This window comes from Panthera onca, chromosome E1 (assembly GCF_046562875.1).
Source record: "Panthera onca isolate mPanOnc1 chromosome E1, mPanOnc1 haplotype 2, whole genome shotgun sequence".
In the NCBI taxonomy this organism is placed as follows: Eukaryota; Metazoa; Chordata; class Mammalia; order Carnivora; family Felidae; genus Panthera; species Panthera onca.
Genome location: NC_138352.1, coordinates 2,795,470 through 2,817,634, shown reverse-complemented (window position 1 = coordinate 2,817,634; position 22,165 = coordinate 2,795,470). Strand labels below are relative to the sequence as shown.

The window sequence follows — 22,165 nt, the reverse complement described above, 5'->3', positions numbered from 1 at the left end:
AGCAAAATAAAAAAGCAAAAGGATGAGAAAAGAGATTCCATGCAAACCGTAGTGAAGAGAGAGCTGTGGTGGCTGCACAAAGATCAGGGAAAAGAAAAAAAATACTTGAAGACAACAACTGTTATGAGAGGAAAAGAACATTATATAATGGTGAAAAGGTCAATCTGTCAAGAAGATATAACAATTATAAATATACATAAACCTAACAGCAAAGCCCCAAAGTGCATGAAGCATAAACTGAAGAGTCACAAGATTCAACATTAATAGTTGAGAGATTTCATTCACTACCCTACCTTCACTAAGGGATATGAAACCTAGACAGAGATCTAAAGGAAACCAAAAATTTGAACAACATATAAACCAAATAGACCTAACACTCCACCCAACAAGAACAAAGTATTCATTCTTCTCCAGTGCACTTGAAACATTCTCCAGAAAAGACCAATGTTAGGCGGCAAAACAAATCTGAGTAAATTTTAACAGGTTAAAATCATACAAAGTATATTCTCTAAGCACAATAGAATGGAATTAGAAATCAAAAACAAGGAAATTTTAAAAACTCACCCTAGATACACTTGCTTTTCTCTAATTTGCCAAATATTCACCTTAAACGTCATACTAGGGGTTCTGGCCAGGGCAATTAGGCAAGAAAAAGAAATAAAAGGTATCCAGGGGCACCCGGGTGGCTCTGTCGGTTGAGAGACTCTTGGTTTCAGCTTGGGTCACGATCTCGCAGTTTGTGAGTTCAAGCCCAACACTGGGCTCTGCACTGACAGTGCAGAGCCTGCTTGGGATTTCTACCCACCCCCCCACCCCCTCCCCTGCCGCCTCTCCCCAGCTTCTTCCCTCCTTTTCTCCCCCCACCCCTGCCCTCTCTCTCAAAACACACACACACACACACACACACACACACACACACAAAGATTTTAAAAGGCATCCAGATTGGAAAGGAGGAACAAAAATATATTTGTAGATGGCATTTTCTTCTATATAAAAAAACCGCAAGGTATCCACAAAAAATCTATTAGAGCCAATTAAGAGTTCAGTAAACTTGCAGATATATAATCACTATATTACTAACTGTATTTCTACACACTATTAATAAACAATCCAAAAATGAATTAAGAAAACAATTCCATTTACAACAGCAGGAAAAAGAATAAAATACCTTTAGGACAAATTCAACAAAAGAAGTGTGAGATTTATACCTGGAAAACTACAAAATGCTGTTGAAGAAAAATTTCAAAGGACCTACACAAAAAAGAAAGATATCTCATGTTCAGGGCCAGAGGGCTTAATACTGTTAAGATAACAATACTTAACAATACCCAAATTAATCTGATTTAAAGCAATCCCTTTTAAAATCCCAGCTGACATTTTTTTTTTTGTTGTAGAAATTGACAAACTGATCCTAAATTTCATATGGAAATTCAGAGACCTAGAGGAGCCAAAACAATCTTGAAAAAGAAAAAGTACAAAACTCACTGCAAAGATACAGTGTATACAAGACAGTGTGGTAGAGACATAGACCGTAATGAATAGAATTGAAAGCCTACAAGTAATCCCATACATCTATGGTCAATTGATCTTTGACAAGGTTGCCAAGACCATTCAATGGAGAAAGAAGTCTTTTCAACAAATGGTACTGAGAACACTGGATAACCACATGCAAAATAATGAATTTGACATCGCTGCATGTAATACACAAAAATTAACTCAAAATGGATCAAAGAACTCAATGTAAAAACTAAACCTCTTAAACTAGGATAAGTAGATACAAATCTCCATGACTTTGGATTAGACAACAGTTTCTTAGGTAGGACATCAAAAGCACAGTAACAGGAACAACAACAACAAAGAACAGAAAAATCGGACTTTTTCCAAATTAAATAGAAATTCCGGGGCGCCTGGGTGGCGCAGTCGGTTAAGCATCCGACTTCAGCCAGGTCACGATCTCGCCGTCCGTGAGTTCGAGCCCCGCGTCAGGCTCTGGGCTGATGGCTCGGAGCCTGGAGCCTGTTTCCGATTCTGTGTCTCCCTCTCTCTCTGACCCTCCCCCGTTCATGCTCTGTCTCTCTCTGTCCCAAAAATAAATAAAAAAAAAAAAAACGTTGAAGAAAAAAAAAAAAAATTATAAAAGAAATTCCAATTTCACGCATCAAAGATACTATTAAAGTAAAAAGACACAGAAGGAGAAAATATGGTAAATCATATATGTGATAGGAATCTAGTATCCAGAATATATGTAAACACTTTTTTAAAGTTTATTTATTTTGAGAGAGAGAGACAGAGAGGGCACAAGTGGGGGAGGGGCAGAGAGAGAGGGAAAGAGAGAATCCCAAGCAGGCCCTACCCTGTCAGAGTAGAGCCTGACCCAGGGCTCAATCCCATGAACTGTGAGATCATGACCTGAGCTGAAATGAAGAGCTGGACGCTAAACTGACTGAGCCACCCAAGGACCCCCCAGAATATATTTAAAAACTCTTACAGCTCCACAACAAAAGGGTAACCAACCATGTTTCAAACTAGGCAAAGGATCTGAATGGACATTTCTCCAAAGAAGATACACAAATGGCCAATAACCACATGAAGCGATGCTCAACATCGTTAGTCATTAGAGAAATGCATGGCAAAACTACAAAGAGATGCCACTACATACCCACTAAATGGCCATATATATATATATATATATATATATATATATATATATATATATATATATATATATATTTTTTTTTTTTTTTTTTTTTTTTTTTTTTTAAAACAAAGGAGATATTGGAACCCTCATACAACAGTACTGGGAATGTAAAATAGTACAAGGCACTGGGGTAAACAGTTTAGCAGCTCCTCAAAAAAGTCAAACCTAGAGTTACTAGAATGACCCAGGAATGTCAGGTACATAACTAACCAAGAGAACAAAAAATATGCTTTCACGCGAAAACTTGTTTGGCAGAATTATGCATAATAGCAAAATAAAAGGACACAACCCAAATGTCCACCAGCTGAGGAAGAAATCAACAAATTGTGGCATAGCCATACGATGGAATATTACTCAGCCACAAAAAGGAATGAAATACTGACACATGCTACAAAGTGCATGCACTTCGAAAACATTACACTAACACAAAGAAGCCAGGCCACATTCAGTATGATTCCATTCATATGAAATGTCTCCACGGAGACAGAAAGTAGATTAGTAGCTACTAGAGACTGGAGGCATGAGGGGAGTAGGGAGCAACTACTTAATGGTTATGGGGGGGGGGGGGTCTCTTAGGGTGACAACAATGTGCTGGAACCAGAGAGTGGGGGTGGCTACATGATATTGTACATATGTTAGAATCTACTAAATTGTAGTTTAAAATGATTAAAAGAGAATTTTTTGTTATATGAATTTTATCAGAAATAAATACAGGGGTGCCTGGGTGGCTCAGTCGGTTAAGCATCCGACTTCAGCTCAGGTTGTATCTCAAGGTTCGTTGAGTTTGAGCCCCACATCCAGCTCTGTGCTGACAGCACGGAGCCTGCTTGGGATTCTCTCCCTCCCTCTCTTTCTGACCCTTCTCCACTCTCTCTCTCTTCCAAAATAAACTTAAAAAAAAAAAAAAGAAATACATACGTAAGTACATAAAACATCACGTAACTGAAAATGACATTACTGCACAGTTGTTAAGCCTTTCCATTACATTTTGAAATAATGTCAGATATGTGTCAATTCTTTAAAGGTATGGTTCCAAATTTCTAGATCCTCACAATACATATATACAGATACTAATTCGTCTTATGCTTATAATTTATATTAGGAACCTGAGATAGCAATTAAGTTGTTTTCATCACAATAATTATATGAAACAAGCCAATCAATGTATACTGGAACGATCTGAACAAATTACGTCCAAAACTCTACAAATAAGATATAGAACCATGCTTATGAAACTGGACTTTATAATCAGCATATACAGCAGAAAATTTGCAAAACATCTGAATTAATTTCAACGCCCTTAGAAGTCACCAAGGATGGGGTGCCTGGGTGGCTCAGTCGGTTGAGCGTCTGACTTCGGCTCAGGTCATGATCTCGCGGTTCCTGAGTCTGAGCCCCGCGTCAGGCTCTGTGCTGACAGCTCGGAGCCTGGAGCCTGCTTCCCATTCTGTGTCTCCCTCTCTCTCTGCCCCTCCCCTGCTCCCGCTCTGTCTCTGTCTCTCTCTCAAAAATAAACATTAAAAAAAATTGAAAGAAAATCACTGAGGAACTGCCAAAATGAAGCTATTTTCAAAAAAAATACGTTTTCAGATATTAAAATAGGAAATGTTTATCCTGTTTTAATAAAAAGACATCTGTGATTGATAATGACCACAACCAGCTTTATAAATTCTTACCTTTAATCCCCACAAGCTTAAAGAGAACAGCTAGACAACGTTTTTATAGTCTACACCAATGGTACCATTTTGTAAGTTTCATAACCCGAATTACTAAGATTTTCGTATCAGTGAAGGTCCGCAGAGATTCTTTTTGGAGACACCCAAGTATCTTAAGATAAAGACCCAGTTTGCCATAAAATGCTCAGCACTGCAGAGTCAATCCTGTACTACACGCACAGCCCAGCGACACCTGGGAACGAGCACTGCCACGGGTCAACCGCCCCCACCCACGAAAGCACCAGGAAGGGTGACAAGAGACAGCACAGCGCTAGGAATTCACCGCTGGCTGCAAAAGCCATCATCTATGGAAAGCTTAATTAACAAATTCATAACTGACACACGTAACGTAAGTGAAAAGATGAATCACTGGAAACCATTGCCCCAGATTAGACAGAACAAAGCTGCTTGAAGGAAGGGCCTCCTCAGGTCAGTCAGCTGTGAAATGTTCCAAAACAGCAGTAACAGACTCTAAGGGCATGTTTCAACAATAACGGACATTCTACAAAGCCTGAAATAGCACATAAGAGGGGAAATTAAAAATACATTCCAGGAAAAGATTATCTTTAATGACTACTAAATTCACTAAGATCTGTCCACTGCTCGCATCAAATCAATCAATACTAGCATTTTCCACAAAACTTGAATCCCCAAAGCAAAAAAAGGAAAAGAAAGACATTTACCTCTTCTAAGCTAGGGAGCGAAGAAGAAGATACTGTTCGAGATGACAGTGGGTGAAATGGCTCTTGACCAATAGCGTGTTGATGATTCTGTATTTGTACAAAAGGGTTTTGCGGTGGTCTGTGAGGCAAGGGAGGTAGGCCGTAGGGAAAACCCGGCCCCATTAGGTGACTCTGTTGTAAGTTAGCAAAAGTCCACGCTCCGTCAGGCGCCAGGTATTTCAAGGGAGGAGGGGCAAGGTGTTCGGATGGCAATGAGAACGGTGAGCTGAAGAGCTGGGGCGGCAGGCGCTGCGGAAATGCTGGGTTGTTGGCTACTTCGATGTCTCTGCTACTGTCATTAAAGTTAGAAAAGTGGCCACTGTGGTCCGTGCTGGACGGGGGAGGCGGGGCTGCTGGCGGGCTCCTGCTCTGAACTTGTCTATATTGCAAAAGTCTTGATTGAGGTGGTGGCATTTCAGCCAGTTCCCGTGTTTCACTTTGATCACGATTAGACAGTTCTCTGATTAAGTCTTGAAACCTACATAAAGACGATGAAATACGAGGACAAGGAAACAAAGGAAAAGCTCCATCACATCGAGGAGAGCTTAGTCAACTACATGGGTTAATTTTTACAGACAAAAATGAGAATACTTCATTAGAACTCACGTTAATTAATCTCAAAGGTGAGCATTAACACTCAACAGATGTGGAATCGAAGACACTAAATATGCCCCAAGTATCTGATTTCTTTCTTTTCCCTTGGCATTAAAACCAACTGTCCTGTCTCTACGTGTCTTCGATAACTGGCAGTTATAAAAGGTCACACCCCCCCCCCCCCCGGGCGGGGCCTGGTGGCTCAGTCGGTTAAGCGTCCGACTTCAGCTCAGGTCGTGATCTCACGGTTCGTGGGTTCGAGCCCCGCGTCAGGCTCCATGCTGACAGCTCGGAGCCTGGAGCCTGCTTCAGATTCTGTGTCTTCCTCTCTCTCTCTGCCCCTCCCCTGCTCACACTCTGTCAATCTCTCTCTCAAAAAGTAGATAAACATTAAAAAAAAAAAAAAAAAAAAAAAAAATTTTTTTTTTTTTTTTAAAAGGTCACCATAATGGTGGACCTTTTATTCAGAGGGATTAGGAAACACTTCGTTGCATCCACATGACACTGGCCATAAAAACAAGTTTAGAAGGAGGACTGAACCTGCATCGAGGTCCGTAGTTCAAAGCAGATAGAATTCTGTGCGGCTAGGAAAATAAACTGATGATAAATTTATAAACTTTAACCTTCCACCTAATTTACTTCTGTATCCATTCATTTCTTGCATTACTACTGAGTACGAAAAGGTGCTCACCGTGATGGTACATTTCTTTTTCAGGAGAGCCACAGAGCATGGGGCCACATTAATTTTCAATCCCCAACACAGTCCCCACCCAGATGTGCACTTCTAAATGGATTCTCTCTAGCATCTTCTAAAGTTACTTCTAAATGGATTCTCTAGACTGTAGAGTCAATCCCAGCACCGTGTAGCATGTGCCTACAAGGCCAGCATCCAATTTCTTTGGGACAATACCGCAACTTGAGGCTAAAAGGGCGGTATCCGAGAGAGAAGGCTGCGTGGGGGAAGGGGAGCGGTCCCGGTGCGAGGCTATTTGTATTCCGCAGAAATACCTGGAGTCTGCGGTTTCTGCTTCGTCCTCCGCGCTGCTGGGGAGCTTCCAGTCTGCTCTCACTGGCGGCTGAGGAAGATGCTGGAGGTGAGGATGAGGATGGTGGTGAGGGTACGGAATAGTGCCCTGACTGAGATAGGCGTGATGCTCATTCCACTGCTGGAGCCGCACCTGCTGCTGCCTCAGTGTTTCCAGAGCTACACTCCCATGCATACGATCTGCAAAATATTTGGGAGAAGATTCAGTTTTCACGCATCTGGGGTTTCAAGTTAACTCTTTCAAGAGTCTCTGCAACCAGATTTTCTTCACAAAAACAAAGAGATGCCTACGCTTTGGGTTTTGGAGAAGGCAAATGTCTTCTAAATTTGCCAGTAACTAAAGTTACGGTAACGGTGGTGACGACTGTTCCTACGTCATCATGTAAAGTGGCACCAACGGGATGCTTAACATTACAGAGCATTTGGAACAAGATTCTGACTGTTCCACTAAGTGACTGATGTCTGCTGCCATCACTTGAAGAAATGAATCGATCCTGACCCAAAAGAACACTGCACAGTACATGTCGATTTAAGGAAATAATCTCTGAATTTGTCACACCCAGCAGTGACAGGAGAACTTACCTAAAGCCTCCCCGATGGGCAATCCCGGGGGAGTCTCATCAGTGAAGTTATTCAGATGGGAAGGAAGGAGGGGGCCGGGCTGTGCGATGGCCCGAAGAGGGCTGTGGCCTTCCTGCAGCATGGGAGGGGGCTGCTGCTCAGGAATCACAGCCTCTGCAGGAGGGGACTGGGGCCGGTGAGAGACCGCACTGTTAAAGAAAGCGCTGTTGGGCCCTGCCTGATAGGCAGGGGAAAGTTGAGGAGGTGGCTGCTGAGTCAGCTGATTCAACGGATTCTGTGGCGGGACTACCTGATTTGGTTGGGGCGGCAACTGATTTGGTTGTTCAGGCAAATTATTCTGCTGCTGATTTAACAAGGCGTGCTGCTGCGGAATTGGAAATGGTGGTCTTGGTAGCTGGGGAAGGGGATGAAAATGACGACTGGGGATTGCATACTGTGCGTGGGGAGCAGGGAGAGGAAGATTTATATGTCTCGGGTTGAGATTATCTTTGCGATGAAATTTGGTATTGGGATAAACAACACCAGGACGCGACTCAGGACTTCTGTTCTGTGGATTTGATTCCAAATCAATCTAGAAAAAAATAAGAAGTCTTTCTTAACTGCGGACGATCTGGGTCCTGTGGCTCTCCACCTTTTCCCACCCCTAGCACATCTGAAGGATATGATACATTCTTATCAGTAATAGCCAATGCTATGTGCCCAATCACTTTCTGACAATCAAATGAGGGAATAAACATTTTTTAGACCAGGAAAGATGAAACAGAAAAACCCGTATTATATTTGAGTCATAAGAAGACATATTGCCATTTTATTAACACATCCACTTTAATTCCTTTAAAAGCATGATTTTTAATTTCACACTTTCTTCCTCAGAAAGATAACCATTTATTTCCTTCCGATATAAATCATTATAATGTGTCCTTTTCTACCACTTTTATTGTTTTTATACATCTCTTTCTTCAAACATATCTATATTAATTTAAAAATACTTGTCTCAATTTAAACAACTTTGAAGTGGACAAATACATACTTTATCACCTTTGTATAACCAGTTTCGTTGTCAATTTTTGCCATTAGGTATTGATATTTCTTCTCTCAACAAACATTTACTGAGAACCTACCAAGGGTAGTGCCGGAGATTAAAGGACAGTAAGAAGACTGAGTCTGTACCCTCAAGAGCTTACAGCAAGGGCTGGCAAACTACGGTTCCCAGGCCATTTCCAGCCCACCAAACTTTGACAAATAGTTTTACTGGAACACAGCCACCCTCATTCGTTTACGTATTGTCTACGGCTGCTTTCTGACCACAGTGGCAGAGTTGAGAGACTCCAACACAAACCATATGGCCCATTAAGCCTGAAGATTTACCATCTGACCTCTGACCTTTTGCATAAAAGGTCTGCTTAGAGGAGGCTTCGAGTCCAGCAGAAGACACAAACAAGGAAACATAAAATTAGAGGTTCTGTAAAAGGATGTGATAGAAGGTCCTAGTGCCTGACAAAATTAAAGGTGGCTTCACAGAGGCTAGGACATTTGAATTGAGTCTGGCACAAAGATCTGGAATTTTCCAGTGAGGGAAGGACATTCTAAGTAAACGTAACAGCCTAACCAAGGAAGGACAGGCGGGGAGAGGAGAAAGAGTAAGGCAGATTTGAGGAGCAGGAGAAGTTCTGTGCACATATAGCTCCAACATCACTTGTTTATATGTTAGTTTTCCCCTTCTTGACATCAGATAACACTGCGAGAGCCCAATTATACGAGACCCAGAATGATTCAATACTGCGTATAAACATTTTTAATCCTGTAAACTGTGGTAAGCTACCGAAGATTTGTAAGCTATGGAGCACTGTCATCCTTCTGCAACCTATGTTTGATCACAAATGGTGACAATGTGAAAAATGAAATACAAAGTGGAAAGAAGCTATTTTTCTTTCCCCTCTCTGTCAAAACACTCAATAAGCTGCTTCGGTACATCAATCTCCTGTTAAGTTTCAATGTGGAAATAGTCACGGAGTACTGCAAAGTACTCGCCTCACCAAAGGCTCTCAAGCTAAACACAGAACCGACCACTCTTAAGAACCCAGAACAAACAGCCTGTTCCTGAATTGAAGCCGTGGGACTCCTGGCAACCAAGCTGTTGCAACAATGTTTGTTTGCAATGTATCAATCGGGCCTCAAGTGCCTTTTCACCTCTAATCACCAGTTTAAATGGATTGCCACTTGAATTTGGCCAGTAATGTCCCTAAGATTACTGGGCGTTTATAAATCGTCTATAAAATGAATGAGAAGAATGACACCTCCATCCCAGTCTCCCAGCAGCTGCAATGCCTGCTCTTCAAATGTCCCAGAACCTGTTACCCAAAACGGCATTACAAATATGGGCGGTCTTCAATAAAGAGTTGTCATTAACTGTCTAAATCATTCGACTTTATCTGCAAAATAAAAGTTTCAGAACCTGATAAAGGCTCTTTATAAACAAACGTGGTCCCCCATGAATCTTCATCTTTTTGAGACTGATGTCACATTCAGCTGGGATATACTTTTTTCCATAAGACACTGTTGATATTCACACACAGATCGCGTGTGGGAGGCCGTGATTAGATGCCAAGGTTGTTTGTGGATAAGCTGCCTCCTTCACTTCAGACTTTGATACGGACAGGAAGCTAGGCCAGTCATAGGAGCCTAATCAATACAGTGCTACTCTCGGACACTACAGTGGGCTAAGCAGGAGAGAGGGAGCCGGAGAATACTATTGTCAGAATGAGATCATCCCACGTCACTCTCCTCTTCATACTGAGGCACTGAATCAAGGACAGCCAGGAAATGGTTTTCCGCGAGGCCCCAGGACAAAGCATCAGAGTGGAAAGAAAGGAAACGTGTCTATTAGGTTGCCTAGTTCCTGGACAGGGAAAGAACAAAAGAGAAATTTAAACACAACTCGAGAGATGCTTCACTATCTCAGCTTCGGTTGCTCCCATAGCACCCAAGGCTCTTGCGGACGTTTTGTCCTGTGCTGCCTGTGACTGCACGGGCTGCCACGGCATCGTCGCGTGCCATTTGTTCCCTCTCGCACCCCTTTCCAAACACACAGAACTCCTATTTGCACTGCAGCTCCCTCCAGACTCAATCAGGAAGTTCCACTGGCGGCCTCATTTGCACTCCTCCAGTTGGTAGTAAGTCCTTTCAGTTGTAGAAACCGTGAGTCAGAGCTGCTTATGGAACATAAGTCACTGAGTACAGAGAACAGTTGCTTAAAGCAAGCTGAGGTTGGGAATACAGATTTGGAAGTCATTATCATGCAGCAGAGATTTAAAACGATGGAACTGACCTAGTTTGTACTAAGAAATCATAGAATGCTGAGAGGTGTAGGACAGTGACAGAATCCTGGGAAACCCCAACATTAGGACAAGGGACAGATGGGAAGGGGGGGGCACGAACTCATAAAAGAGGCAGGTCACGTTAGACAGGGTTGTGAAAAGTAGAAATGTGGGGCAAAGAAACCAGAAGAACAAGATGGTCAAGAAAAATGAAGTAGAAAATAGAGCCAAATACCAGAGAAAAGACAAGTCAGACTACAACTGAAGTGTGTTCGTAAAATCTGCTCACTTGAAGTGCAACGGTTTTCAGTGAATGTCAGAGTCGAATGCGAGGCTGCGTTGGTTCAGGGGCAAATAAGAGATGAGGTGGAAAGGTGAACTTGGGGAAGCTATAAAGGAGATGAGGGTTAAAAAGAAAGTGTCTTTTAAGAAAAACGGTCGATTGGTCAATTTATTTACTGGCTGAGAAGGAAGAACTAGCAGCTGGAAAGAATTTAAAGAATTTAAAGATGACTGAGGAGAACGGACTAGGCCTATGAGGTGACCAGAAGAGGAGAAAGTAGTCTCAAAGGAAACTCCTTCTCTTCTACCAGACTCTCACGTGGTGATAAGAAAACAGGGTTGTTAAAGGAGAAAGGGGTAAGTCTAAGGTCTTAAGTTAACAGGGTGAAATCCTGATGTGGCAACTCTAAAGCAAGGTCATCTCCTGATCATAAGGATAACTGCAGGTGGAAGGTATCAGGCACGAGAAGAGCTGCTGAGAAATCGGGCAAAGGGAGCTAGGTACATGTAACGAAAGGCAGAGGAGCCCCCTGGGTTCCCTGAGATTAGAAAATATTAATTTCCACTGGCACTAATTCAACCAATGATTTGATTTTCCCTAACTGGTCCACAACCACAGAAGCAAATAAAGGAGATGAACGGGTGAGTTAAGAGTTCAGCATTAGTTACGAAATGAATAAATCATGGGGATAAAAGGCACAGCACAGAGAATACAGTCAATGGTATTGTAATAGCCTTGTATGGTGGAAGATAGTAACCGCACTGTGATAAGCATAGAACAGACAGACTCATTGAATCACTATGTTGTATACCTGAAATTAATGTAACATTGTGTGTCAACTACACTTCGGTCTTAAAAAAAAGTTAAGGACTTATACAGTAGATGTGATGAGAGAACAAGGTGAGCGACATAAGGAAGTTAAGTCTTCCTTATTCACGAGAACAGTTCTTTCCATTCTGAGATGATTTTCAATGACACGTCTATAAATGTGTCTCACTTACTACTTTATCATACAATGATTCTAAATTCAAGTCTATCACTGACCAACAATTTGAGAAAAGTATATGGATAAAGCAAACAATAGCCAAAGAAAAGGTGAAGGGAGAGAGGATAACATGACCCAACAGGTCCCCATGAAACAATAAGCATAAAAGATATACATAAAAAGAGAAAATTTTCTTTAAAACATCAACATTCCAAGATGATCAATCAGACTAAAATCCATTAGGACAATGCATTCACTACATGTAAGCAGCATACCTGTTTGGATTCCATAGGCTTTTTCTCTGGTGTTCGAATCTTACTAATTTCAGGTCCAGGATTATTTGTATCACTTTTACCTAAGAAAATATTTTTAAATTCTTATAAATTGTCTCCAATGGATGTTACATTTCCAATGACTAACCATTATTAGACAGAGCAGAATAATTTGAACATTTTTCATCTATTGTATCAATTTATATTACTGCCGGGGTTTTGTTTTTACTAAAGCTTGAGGGTTGTAGTTTCCCTGCAAGAAAGAAAATTTATAATTAAAGCAAACCTCATTATCAATAAAAAAGATTAATAAAGGAATAACCTTAAAACATGAAATAATTTCAAAGATAATTGCCCATCCTCCAGGAATTTGTAGCCTCGTTTTTCCTAAACCAGTCACAGAAAAGGTACTGAAATTCTTACTACTTATAAAGGCTCAATGTTTTGGCCATTTACAAATATAATTAAGCAAAAATGCAAATAATATCTCAATCCAAATTAATAAAGAAATCTAAACTGAATAAAGATATTCTGAAAGGGGTGTACTTATACTCCTTAAAAGTAATAGATAGCAAACTAAATGTAAGTGAATGAGGAATAGCAAAGGAAACTAAAGTGTTTTTAAAAATCACAATTATAATAGAATTAAAAGATGCTATTTCACACATGTGAAAGGATTTTAATCTATAAGAATTAACTGCTGGATATTTTAAATTCCTTGAAAAAAATCCTTGATTTGGGTTCTTGTTTGAAAACACTCTTTTAGGAAAGCCACTGGAACTCTCTCTGTAAAATGAATTATCATGCCAAAATAGCCTTACTACTAAACTTCAAGAAATGAAAACTACAATGTCTGAAGATGAAAAATACACTAGGTAGAACTAACAGATTAGACACTGCAGTATGAAAACTTAATGAATTGGAGGCATAGCAATAGAAATTACACAAAATGAAATGCAAAAAGAACAAAAGAATTTAAGGAAGTGCATCCATCAACTGTGGGGAAAATTAAATCAGCCTAATATTTGGGTTGTTGGAATTCCTGAAGAGAGGAGAGGCAAGACATAAAAATATCTTAAGAAATAAAGGTCAAAAGTTTCCAAACTTGATGAAAACTATAAAACCACACAGATCCAAGAAGCTCAACAAACTTCAAACACCAGAGGCATGAAGACAACTACACCAAGGAACAGCATAATCAATCTACTAACACCAGCATAAAAGAAACTCATAAAAGCAGTCAGACGGGGGGGAAAAGGCACATTACATATAGAAAAAACAAAGACAGGATGACATCAGATTTCTCACTAGAAATAATGCAAGCAAGAAAACAGGAGAGTAACATCATTAAAATGCTTAAAGATAAAAATTGTCAACCTTGAATGCTATACCTTGCAAAAATATCTTCTTTCAAAAATGAAAGTGAAAAAAAATATATTCAGGCATACAGATGCTGAAATAATTCATCACCAGTAGATCAACACTATGAGGAATGTTAGAACTTCTTCAGGCAGAAGGAAAATTGTGTCAGATGGAAACATGAATATACAGAAAGAAATAAAGACTACCAGAAATGCTACCTACATGGATAGATCAAAAAATTATTTTTCTTATTATTTAAAACTCTTTTTTATTTATTTATTTTGAAAGAGACAGAGTGCGAGCAGGGGAGGGGCAGAAAAAGAGGGAGAATCACAAGTAGGTTCCATGAAGTCAGTGAAGAGCCCATACAGGGCTCAAACTCACAAAACCATGAGATCATGACCTGAACTGAAATCGAGTGTCAGACGCTTAACTGACAGAACCATCCAGATGCCCCTAAACCTCTTTAAAAAATTATTTGGTTGTGTAAATAATAACAATGTTTGGCCTTATATGTAAAAGTAATATGTATGGCAATAATATCATAAAGGCCAGAAGAGGATAAATTGAAATACTGTAAGGTTCTTTGTACATGAAATGGTAAAATATAAATTGGAAAGGAGTCTGTGATAAAGATATATACTATAAACTCTAAAGCAAACACTAAAATAATAAAGAGTTATAGCTAATAATCAAAAAAGGAGATAAACTGGAATCATAAAAAATATTCAACGAATCCAAAAGAAGACAGGAAAAAAAGGCAAGGGGAAACAAAAGAAGATTGGACAAATTCAAAATAGATAGCAAGATGATAAAATCAAGCCTAATTTATATAATTAATAATAAATGCTCTAAACACCTCAATGAAAAGGCAGAGATTGTCACACTGGATTAAAAAAAACATCAAGGGGTGCCTGGGTGGCTCATTTGACTCTTGATTTCCATCCAACTCTTGATTTTGGCTCAGGTCATGATCTCACAGTTTGTGGGACCGAGCCCCATGTCAAGCTCCGTGCTGGCAGCACAGAGCCTGCTTAGGATATATTCTTTCTTTCCCTCTCTCCCTCTCTCTCTCTCTCTCTCTCTCTCTCTCTCTCTCTCTCTGCCTCCCACGCCCCCCGCTGGCTCTCTCAAAATAAATAAACTTTAAAAAAAATCAAGAGCCAACCATATGCCATCTAAAGGAAATGTGCTTTAGGGTTGCCTGGGTGGCTCAGTCGGTTGAGCGTCTGACTTCAGTTCAGGTCATGATCTCACGGTTCATGGGTTCGAGCCCTGAGTGAGGCTCTGTGCTGACAGCTCAGGCCCTGGAGCCCGCTTTGGATGCTGTGTCTACATCTCTCTCTCTGCCCCTCCCCCTTCCTCCCTCCCTCCTTCTCTCTCTCTTTCTCTCAAATAAACAAACAAAAATTTAGAAAGAAATGCACTTTAAATATAAAGACACAAATCAAGGAACCTGGGTGGCTCAGTTGGTTAAGCATCCAACTTCATCTTGGGTCATGATCTCACAGTTCAGAAGTTCATGCCCCGCATCGGGCTCTGTGCTGACAGCTTGGAGCCTGGAGCCTGCTTTGGATTCTGTGTCTCCCTCTCTATCTACCCCTCTCCCTACCCCCACCTCAAAAATAAACAAACATTTTAAAAAAATTTTTTAAGTAAATAAATATAAAGACACAAAAAGATTAAAAGTAATAGATCAAAAAGGAAAGAAAAAGGTCAAAACGGATATACCATGCTACCACTAGTCAAAATACAGTTAAAGTGGTTATATTAGATATTAACAAAGTAGACCTCTGAGCAAAGACTATATTACCATGGATAAAGAATGTCATTCAAAAAAAGACAGCAGAGTTAATTAACCAAAAGCACATAATCCTAAATGTTTATACTCCTAATAAGAGAACTTCAAAATTAACCAAGCAAAATTTAAAGGAAAAATAGACAAATACCAACTGTACTTGGAGATTTCAATATTCTCCTCCCAATACATATTTCTTTAAAAGAAGACAGAAAATCGGCAAGAATATAGTACACGTGAACAATTCTATCAATCAACTTGACCTAAGTAACATTGATAGAGTGCTCCATTCTTCTCAAGTGCACATGGAACATTCACAAAGATACACCATATCCTGGACTGTAAAACAAATCTCAGGAAGTTCAAAAGAAAAGAGTTTGAGTCATACAAAATACGTTTTCTTGGCACAATGGAATCAAAGTAGAAATCCACAACATAAAAATTCCTAGAAAATCCTCAATAACTGGAAACTAAAACTCACCTTTCTAAATATTCCATGGATCCAATCTCAAGTGAAATTAGCAAGTGTACTTAAGGGGTGCCTAGGTGGCCCAGTCGGTTAAGTGTTTGACTCTTGGCTTCAGCTCAGGTCATGAGCACAGTTTGTGGGTTCGAGGCCTGCACTGGGCTCTGCACTGACAGCATGAAGCCGGCTCAGGATTCTCTCTCCCTCTCTTTGCCCCTCCCCGGCTCTCTTTCTCTCTCTCTCACAGAAACATAAGTAAATAAACTTAAAAAAAAAAAAAGTGTACTCAACTGAATGAAACAAAAATACATCAGAATGTATGGCATGCACTACTAAGGAGGAAAATCATAAAACTAAATAAGAGAAACTGAGAAATAGGGTGTCTGGGTAGCTCAGTCGGTTGAGCCTGCAACTCTTGGTTTCAGCTCAGGTCACGATCTCAGAGTTCATGGGTTCAAGCCCTGCACAGGGCTCTGTGCTGACAGCATGGAGCCTGTTTGGGATTTCTTTCTTTCTTTCCCTCTCAAAAACTAAACAAACATTAAAAACAATTTTTTTGAAGTGTGTCCTTAAAACAAAAAGAAACTGAGAGAGATATCCTGTTCGTATAACAGAAGACTCAATATTGTTGTCAATCCTCCCCACATTGGCCTGTAGATTCAACACAATCCCAATCAAAATCCCAGCAGGATTTTTTGTAGAAACGGACAAGCTGATTGTAAAATGCATGTGGAAAATGCAAAGGACCTGGAATAGACAGTTTTGAAAAAGAAAAACACCTTGTACTCATAGTACCTGACCTCTAGACTTTCATGAAGCTACAGGAATCAAGACAGCACATTTGGCACACACATGAACGTGTGCATCAACAGAACAGAACACAGACTTCACGTATGTGGTCAACTGATTTTCAACAAAGGTACCGAGTTAGCTTAATGCAGTAAGGACAGTGTTTTCAAGAAATAGTGCTAAAAGAAATGAACATACATAAGCAAAAAGAAAACAACATTCTTACCTCATACCACATAAAAAACTTAACTCAAAAAGGACCTAATGTGAGAGCTAAAAATACGACACTCCTGGGGAAAAAAAACACAGGTCCTTGTGATCTTGGATTAGACAAAAATTTCGCCAACACCAAAAACATGGCTCAAAAAAGAAAGAAAAAAAAAAAAAAGGATAAACTGAATTTTATCAAAAGTAGAAACTTCTAGGGGCACCGTAAGCACCTGACTTCAACTCAGGTCATGATCTCACAGTTCAAGTGCCAGGTTGGGCTCCGTGCTGACAGCTCAAAATCTGGAGTCTGCTTCAGATTCTGTGATCCCTCTCTCTCTCTCAAAAACAAACATTACAAAAGAGAGACAGAGAGAGGGCAAATGACCCAATGAAAAGATATTCAACATTATTAATCATTAGGAACATGCAAACTAACACCACAATCAGATTCTATCAGATACCTCCTAGCAAAGGTAAAAGTAAAAAGACTAACAATACTAAGTGTTGATGACAATGTGCAACAGCTAGAGATCTCATACATTACTAGCTGACGAGAAAAACGCATCAGCCACTTTGGAAAACAGCATGGCAATTTATTATAAAGTTACCTATGTATTTACAACATACTCAGTGATCTTACTCCTGGGTATACACCCAAGAGAAATGAAAACATATGTTCATGGCTGCTTTACTCATAAGAGCCAAAAAACAGAAATAACTAAGGTGCCCATCAACTGATGGATAGATAAAAACACTGCAGTGCAACCATATAATAGAATACTAATCAACAGTAAAAAGGCATAAACTACTGACATAGACCACATAAATGAATCTCAAAAGCATTAAGTGAATGAAGCTGGACACAAGGAAGCCATATACTCTGATTCCATTTATATGACATAATAAGTACAAAGACAAGAGTACAGAGGCAAAACGCAGATCGGTGGTTGCCCAGGGCTGGGGGATGGAGGAGAAGACAGACTACAAAGGACTATGAGAGAATATTCTGAGTTACGTAAACACCCTGTGGCTTGATTCTGGTGGTGGTTAATTCTGTTCATTTGTCAAAACATGTCAGCTGTACATTTTAAAAGTAAATTTTACATTATATAAATTATACCTCAGTAAACCTGACTTTAAAAAAACAGACTGAGTGCTGGGGCGCCTCATGGCCCAGTCGGTTGAGCATCGGGCTTTAGCTCAGGTCATGACCCCACAGTTCGTGGGTTCGAGCCCCGCGATGGGCTTCATGCTGACAGCTCAGAGCCTGGAGCCTGCTTCTGATTCTGTGTCTCCCTCTCTCTCTGCCCCTCCCCTGCTCACACTCTGTCTCTGTCTCTCAAAAATAAAAAAATGTAAAAAAAAAAAAAAAAAAAAAAAAAGTTTTTTTTTTTCTTTTGAAAAAAACAGACTGAGTGGGGCGCCTGGGTGGCTCAGTCAGTTAAGGGTCCAACTCTTGATTTTGGTTCAGGTCATGATCTCATGGTTTGTGGGTTTGAGCCCCAAATCGAGCTCCGTGCTAGTAGCACGGAGCCTACTTGGAATTTTCTCTCTCTTTCTCTTTCTCTTTCTCTTTCTCTTTCTCTTTCTCTTTCTCTTTCTCTCTCTCTCTCCCCCCCCCCCAACCCCTCCCACTTGCGCACACGTGCTCGCTTACTCTCTCACTCTCTCTCAAAAACAAATAAATAAGGACACGTGGCTCAGTCAGTTAAGCGTCCAACTTTGGTCACGATTTCATGGTTCATGAGTTGAAGCCCCGCATCCGGCTCTGTGCTGTTAGCAATTCTCCCTCTCCCTCCCTCTCTGTTCCTGTCCCGCTTGCGCACACGCATGCTCTCTCTCTCTCACTCAAAACAAATAAAACCCAAAAATCTTTAAAATATATAATAAAAAATAAAATAAACAAACTTAAAGACTGTGTAATTTTTCCTTCAATTACACAGGAGATTATGATTTACAGAAGATGTAACTACTTTAGGTCAACTATTGCCACAGTAGCATCTACATTTAGTGTACCACAAAAATAATTTTGGTCAATAAATATATTTACCAGGAGAGGATTTTCTGTCTCAGTTTTAAATAACTATCATTTAAAAACACTCTAAATATTAAAATTTGGTATTTTTTCAGAAAATTGGTAATATTGATTACATCATGCATTTTCATTTGTGTACATACTTGTATCTTCTGGAGAGAAGATCCATAGTTTTTGCATCAGATTCTTTCGCAAAGGGGTCTATAATCCACGAACAATTTAACAATCATATTGTTAAAAGATACAAGCAGGTGTATCAACATTTTAGGATCTTGATAACAGCAAAGCAGCTCACCATTTCGACTTGGCTCATGTTGATCCTTCTCCTGGTGCTGGCTTTGTGGCTGCCCTATGCTGACGGGTGGGTGGTGCCCAAGGCCATACGGTAGGGGAGACCCCCGTCCATGTGTCTGTAAGAGGTTCATATTGTAGGCCATCGCTGCTTGGTGTGTAAGGATCCGAGGATCAACTGCGAACCTGCCCTGGTACCCTGTCCATGGTACCTACGTTATCACAAGAAATGGAGTAACTGCATTAAATACATTTTAAAATGCAAACTGCTATCGTGCTACTGATTAGGAAAAAGCAAACACACACATGTTAATTGTATCAAAATAAGTAACCACAAAGTCAGTGCTAGTTATAACAACTGGTAGAATTATTGCTAGAACTTAACTAGTCAAGAATTGGCTTCCAAAAGAAAAATTGGCTTCCTGAATCTTTAGTGTGTAGGGAAAATTGGTCATTTTTCAGGTTAGGAAGAAACTGGGGACATAAAATTGGTAATTATTCCTTGACGCATCAACTTATTTTATAATCCTAAATCACTTCCCTTTAATATGAATGTATACATGTCATAGATTATCAAGAAAGTTACCCTTTAAAGTTATAACTGCACAGTTACATAGTTTAATAGACTAAATGAGAGAACAAGTGAAAAAGTTAAAGAATTTAGTCTAAGGAGTCTCAACATAAAATATACACACTCCAGGGTGCCTGGGTGTCTCAGCTGGTTAAGCATCTGACTTAGACTCAGGTCATGACCTCACAGTTGGTAGGTTCGAGCCCCACATCGGGCTCTGTGCTGACAGTTCAGAGCCTGGAGCCTGCTTTCGATTCTGTGTCTCCCTCTGTCTCTGCCCCTCCCCTGCTCATGCGCTCTCTCTCTCTCTTTCAAAAATAAACATTAAAGTCCCTCTCTCTCTGACCCTCCCCCGCTCATGCTCTGTCTCTGTCTCTCTCTCAAGAATAAATAAACATTAAAAAAATTTTTTTTAAACAGTGGGCGGCAGAGGGGCCTGGGTGGCTCAGTCAGTTAAGCGTCCGACTTCGACTTGGGTCATGATCTCACGGTTCATGATTTTGAGCCCCACATCAGGCTCTGTGCTGACAGCTCAGAGCCTGGAGCCTGCTTCAGATTGTGTGTGTGTGTGTGTGTGTGTGTGTGTGTGTGTGTGTGTCTGACCCTCCCCCACTAACTGTCTGTCTCTGTCTCAAGAATAAACATTTAAAAAATTAAAAAAAAAAAAAAAAATACACACACTCCAAATTTACATGAATAACCAAATCAATGTTCATTGATTGTAGGCAAAATTCAGATAGGTCATTAGTTTAAATTAACTCTTTTGATTAATTCAACTCTTCCCTTAAACCACAGAAACAAAATATTTCTTTAGGTATATCTAAATACATAATCTCTGCATACTGACATAAAAGGATAAATACTATGACATCTGGGCTACTGCCCCTATTATCTTATTATAGTATAACTGTTAAATGCAGACTCTTAAAAATCTTATATAATAAAAGCCTCTCTGACCTAGTAAAATGAAATATAAATCCTAAGGGACTTACTATTTAAAGAAAATGATGTATGGTGTTGCCAGGCTGTCTGGGAAGAAATAAGGCAGCTAAAATTGAAAGCCTTTTGGGGAGTGGGCATGAATCACGTATTTCTTACCAACAGCTATTGGCTGTTGTAATTGTAAACTCTCATGAGCAATATGGCTGAGCAAGGCGTACAGCTGGGCATTTTTCCATTTTGGGGTGTGGAGGTGCCAAAACCCCTGGCAATAATCACCTCTGCCTGAAATTATAATATTTGCCTTAAATGCAAGAAATATTTTCTGGGATAAAATTTCCGAATTTGGAAATATTAGTAAAAAAAAAAAAAAAAATTTTTTTTTTTTACCAAAATAGTAAAAAATCTTAAAGGAACAAAAGTGGGTTTTACACAAGATGGAAACCCTCTAAATATCTATAGTCTCAGAAAACATTTAATTATGTTTTTAAGTGCCAGTAAGATTATGAAAGGATTGAAATTTCTCAGATAAATTCATATCCAGAGAGCTAGACTAATCCAAGCTTCTTTGCCTCCTCCAAAAAACTGTATTTCCTAGGAAGGGTTAGTGAATTGTGTAAGAATAAAAAAGTAACAGATAAAATAAAAGTATCACTTTACAAAACAAGAGACCAATTTACTAGCTCTGTTTAATGTTCAGGCCAGTTTTCCCCAGCAAAAATGTTTTTAAGGGAATACAAAGTCTTCTCAATCAAAACATCCAATATACAAATTTCTTCATAACAACTGACAATAAACAACAATTCATATTTCTCTGGTCATTTCACATTTTGAAGGTTAAAGAAAGAGCTGCTTTAAAAGAAGCTTACAGGCATTGAAAAGTAAAACAACAACAACAACAACAACAACACTATTTGGGATAGTTACTAATTTAGTGAAGCCTATTTTATTTTATTCAATAAATGGTATTTCAAATGTCCACTTACAGGTAAAGGCACCGACATAACTACATTCCCTCCATAGACAGCAGGTACATAAAGAATACTTGTCCCCGTGTGAGGATCTATTCTTTGAACAGGGCTTGGAGATTTCCCCAAATTTGGGTGAGGTCCAAGGGGGGGTGGAGGTGTATATGCTCTAATAGGATTGCCAATAAGTACAGAAGGATTGGGCTGAACTGAAAAATAAACAGAGAAAGGACTCAACTTAGTAACTGTACACATTCCCCTGGACAAAAAAGATTTAAATCACCACAGCAAAACACATTTCCCAGGTTTGCCATAAGATAAGAATTATCAGTGTGGAAGAGTAAAGCATATTAAAAAACCACAACCATCTTACAACGTTCCCTAAAATTATTTTGAGTTATACAAAGTATTCTCTCTGTAAACTAGTATAATTTTAAATGTCTTCCAAGGAGGTAAAGGTGTGTCTTTCGAGAGAGAAATTCATACACACTCAATAAACATTCTTCTGAGACTAGGAAAATAT

The 22,165-nt window shown here is 39.7% G+C and overlaps 1 protein-coding gene across 8 annotated transcripts in view; it reads right to left on the bottom strand.

Annotated features, from left to right (window-relative positions):
- Window positions 1-22,165, bottom strand: part of HELZ (helicase with zinc finger) — a 161,937-nt gene that overhangs the window by 26,068 nt on the left and 113,704 nt on the right. For all 8 annotated transcript variants that reach the window (XM_078438253.2, XM_078438258.2, XM_078438255.2 and 5 more), the window contains 6 exons: window positions 21,661-21,851; window positions 19,169-19,376; window positions 12,217-12,296; window positions 7,357-7,927; window positions 6,738-6,954; window positions 5,097-5,613 (listed from right to left, as the gene is read on the bottom strand). In XM_078438253.2, coding sequence (XP_078294379.1) covers window positions 5,097-5,613; window positions 6,738-6,954; window positions 7,357-7,927; window positions 12,217-12,296; window positions 19,169-19,376; window positions 21,661-21,851 — 1,784 coding nt within the window. The remainder of the gene's footprint in view (window positions 1-5,096; window positions 5,614-6,737; window positions 6,955-7,356; window positions 7,928-12,216; window positions 12,297-19,168; window positions 19,377-21,660; window positions 21,852-22,165) is intronic.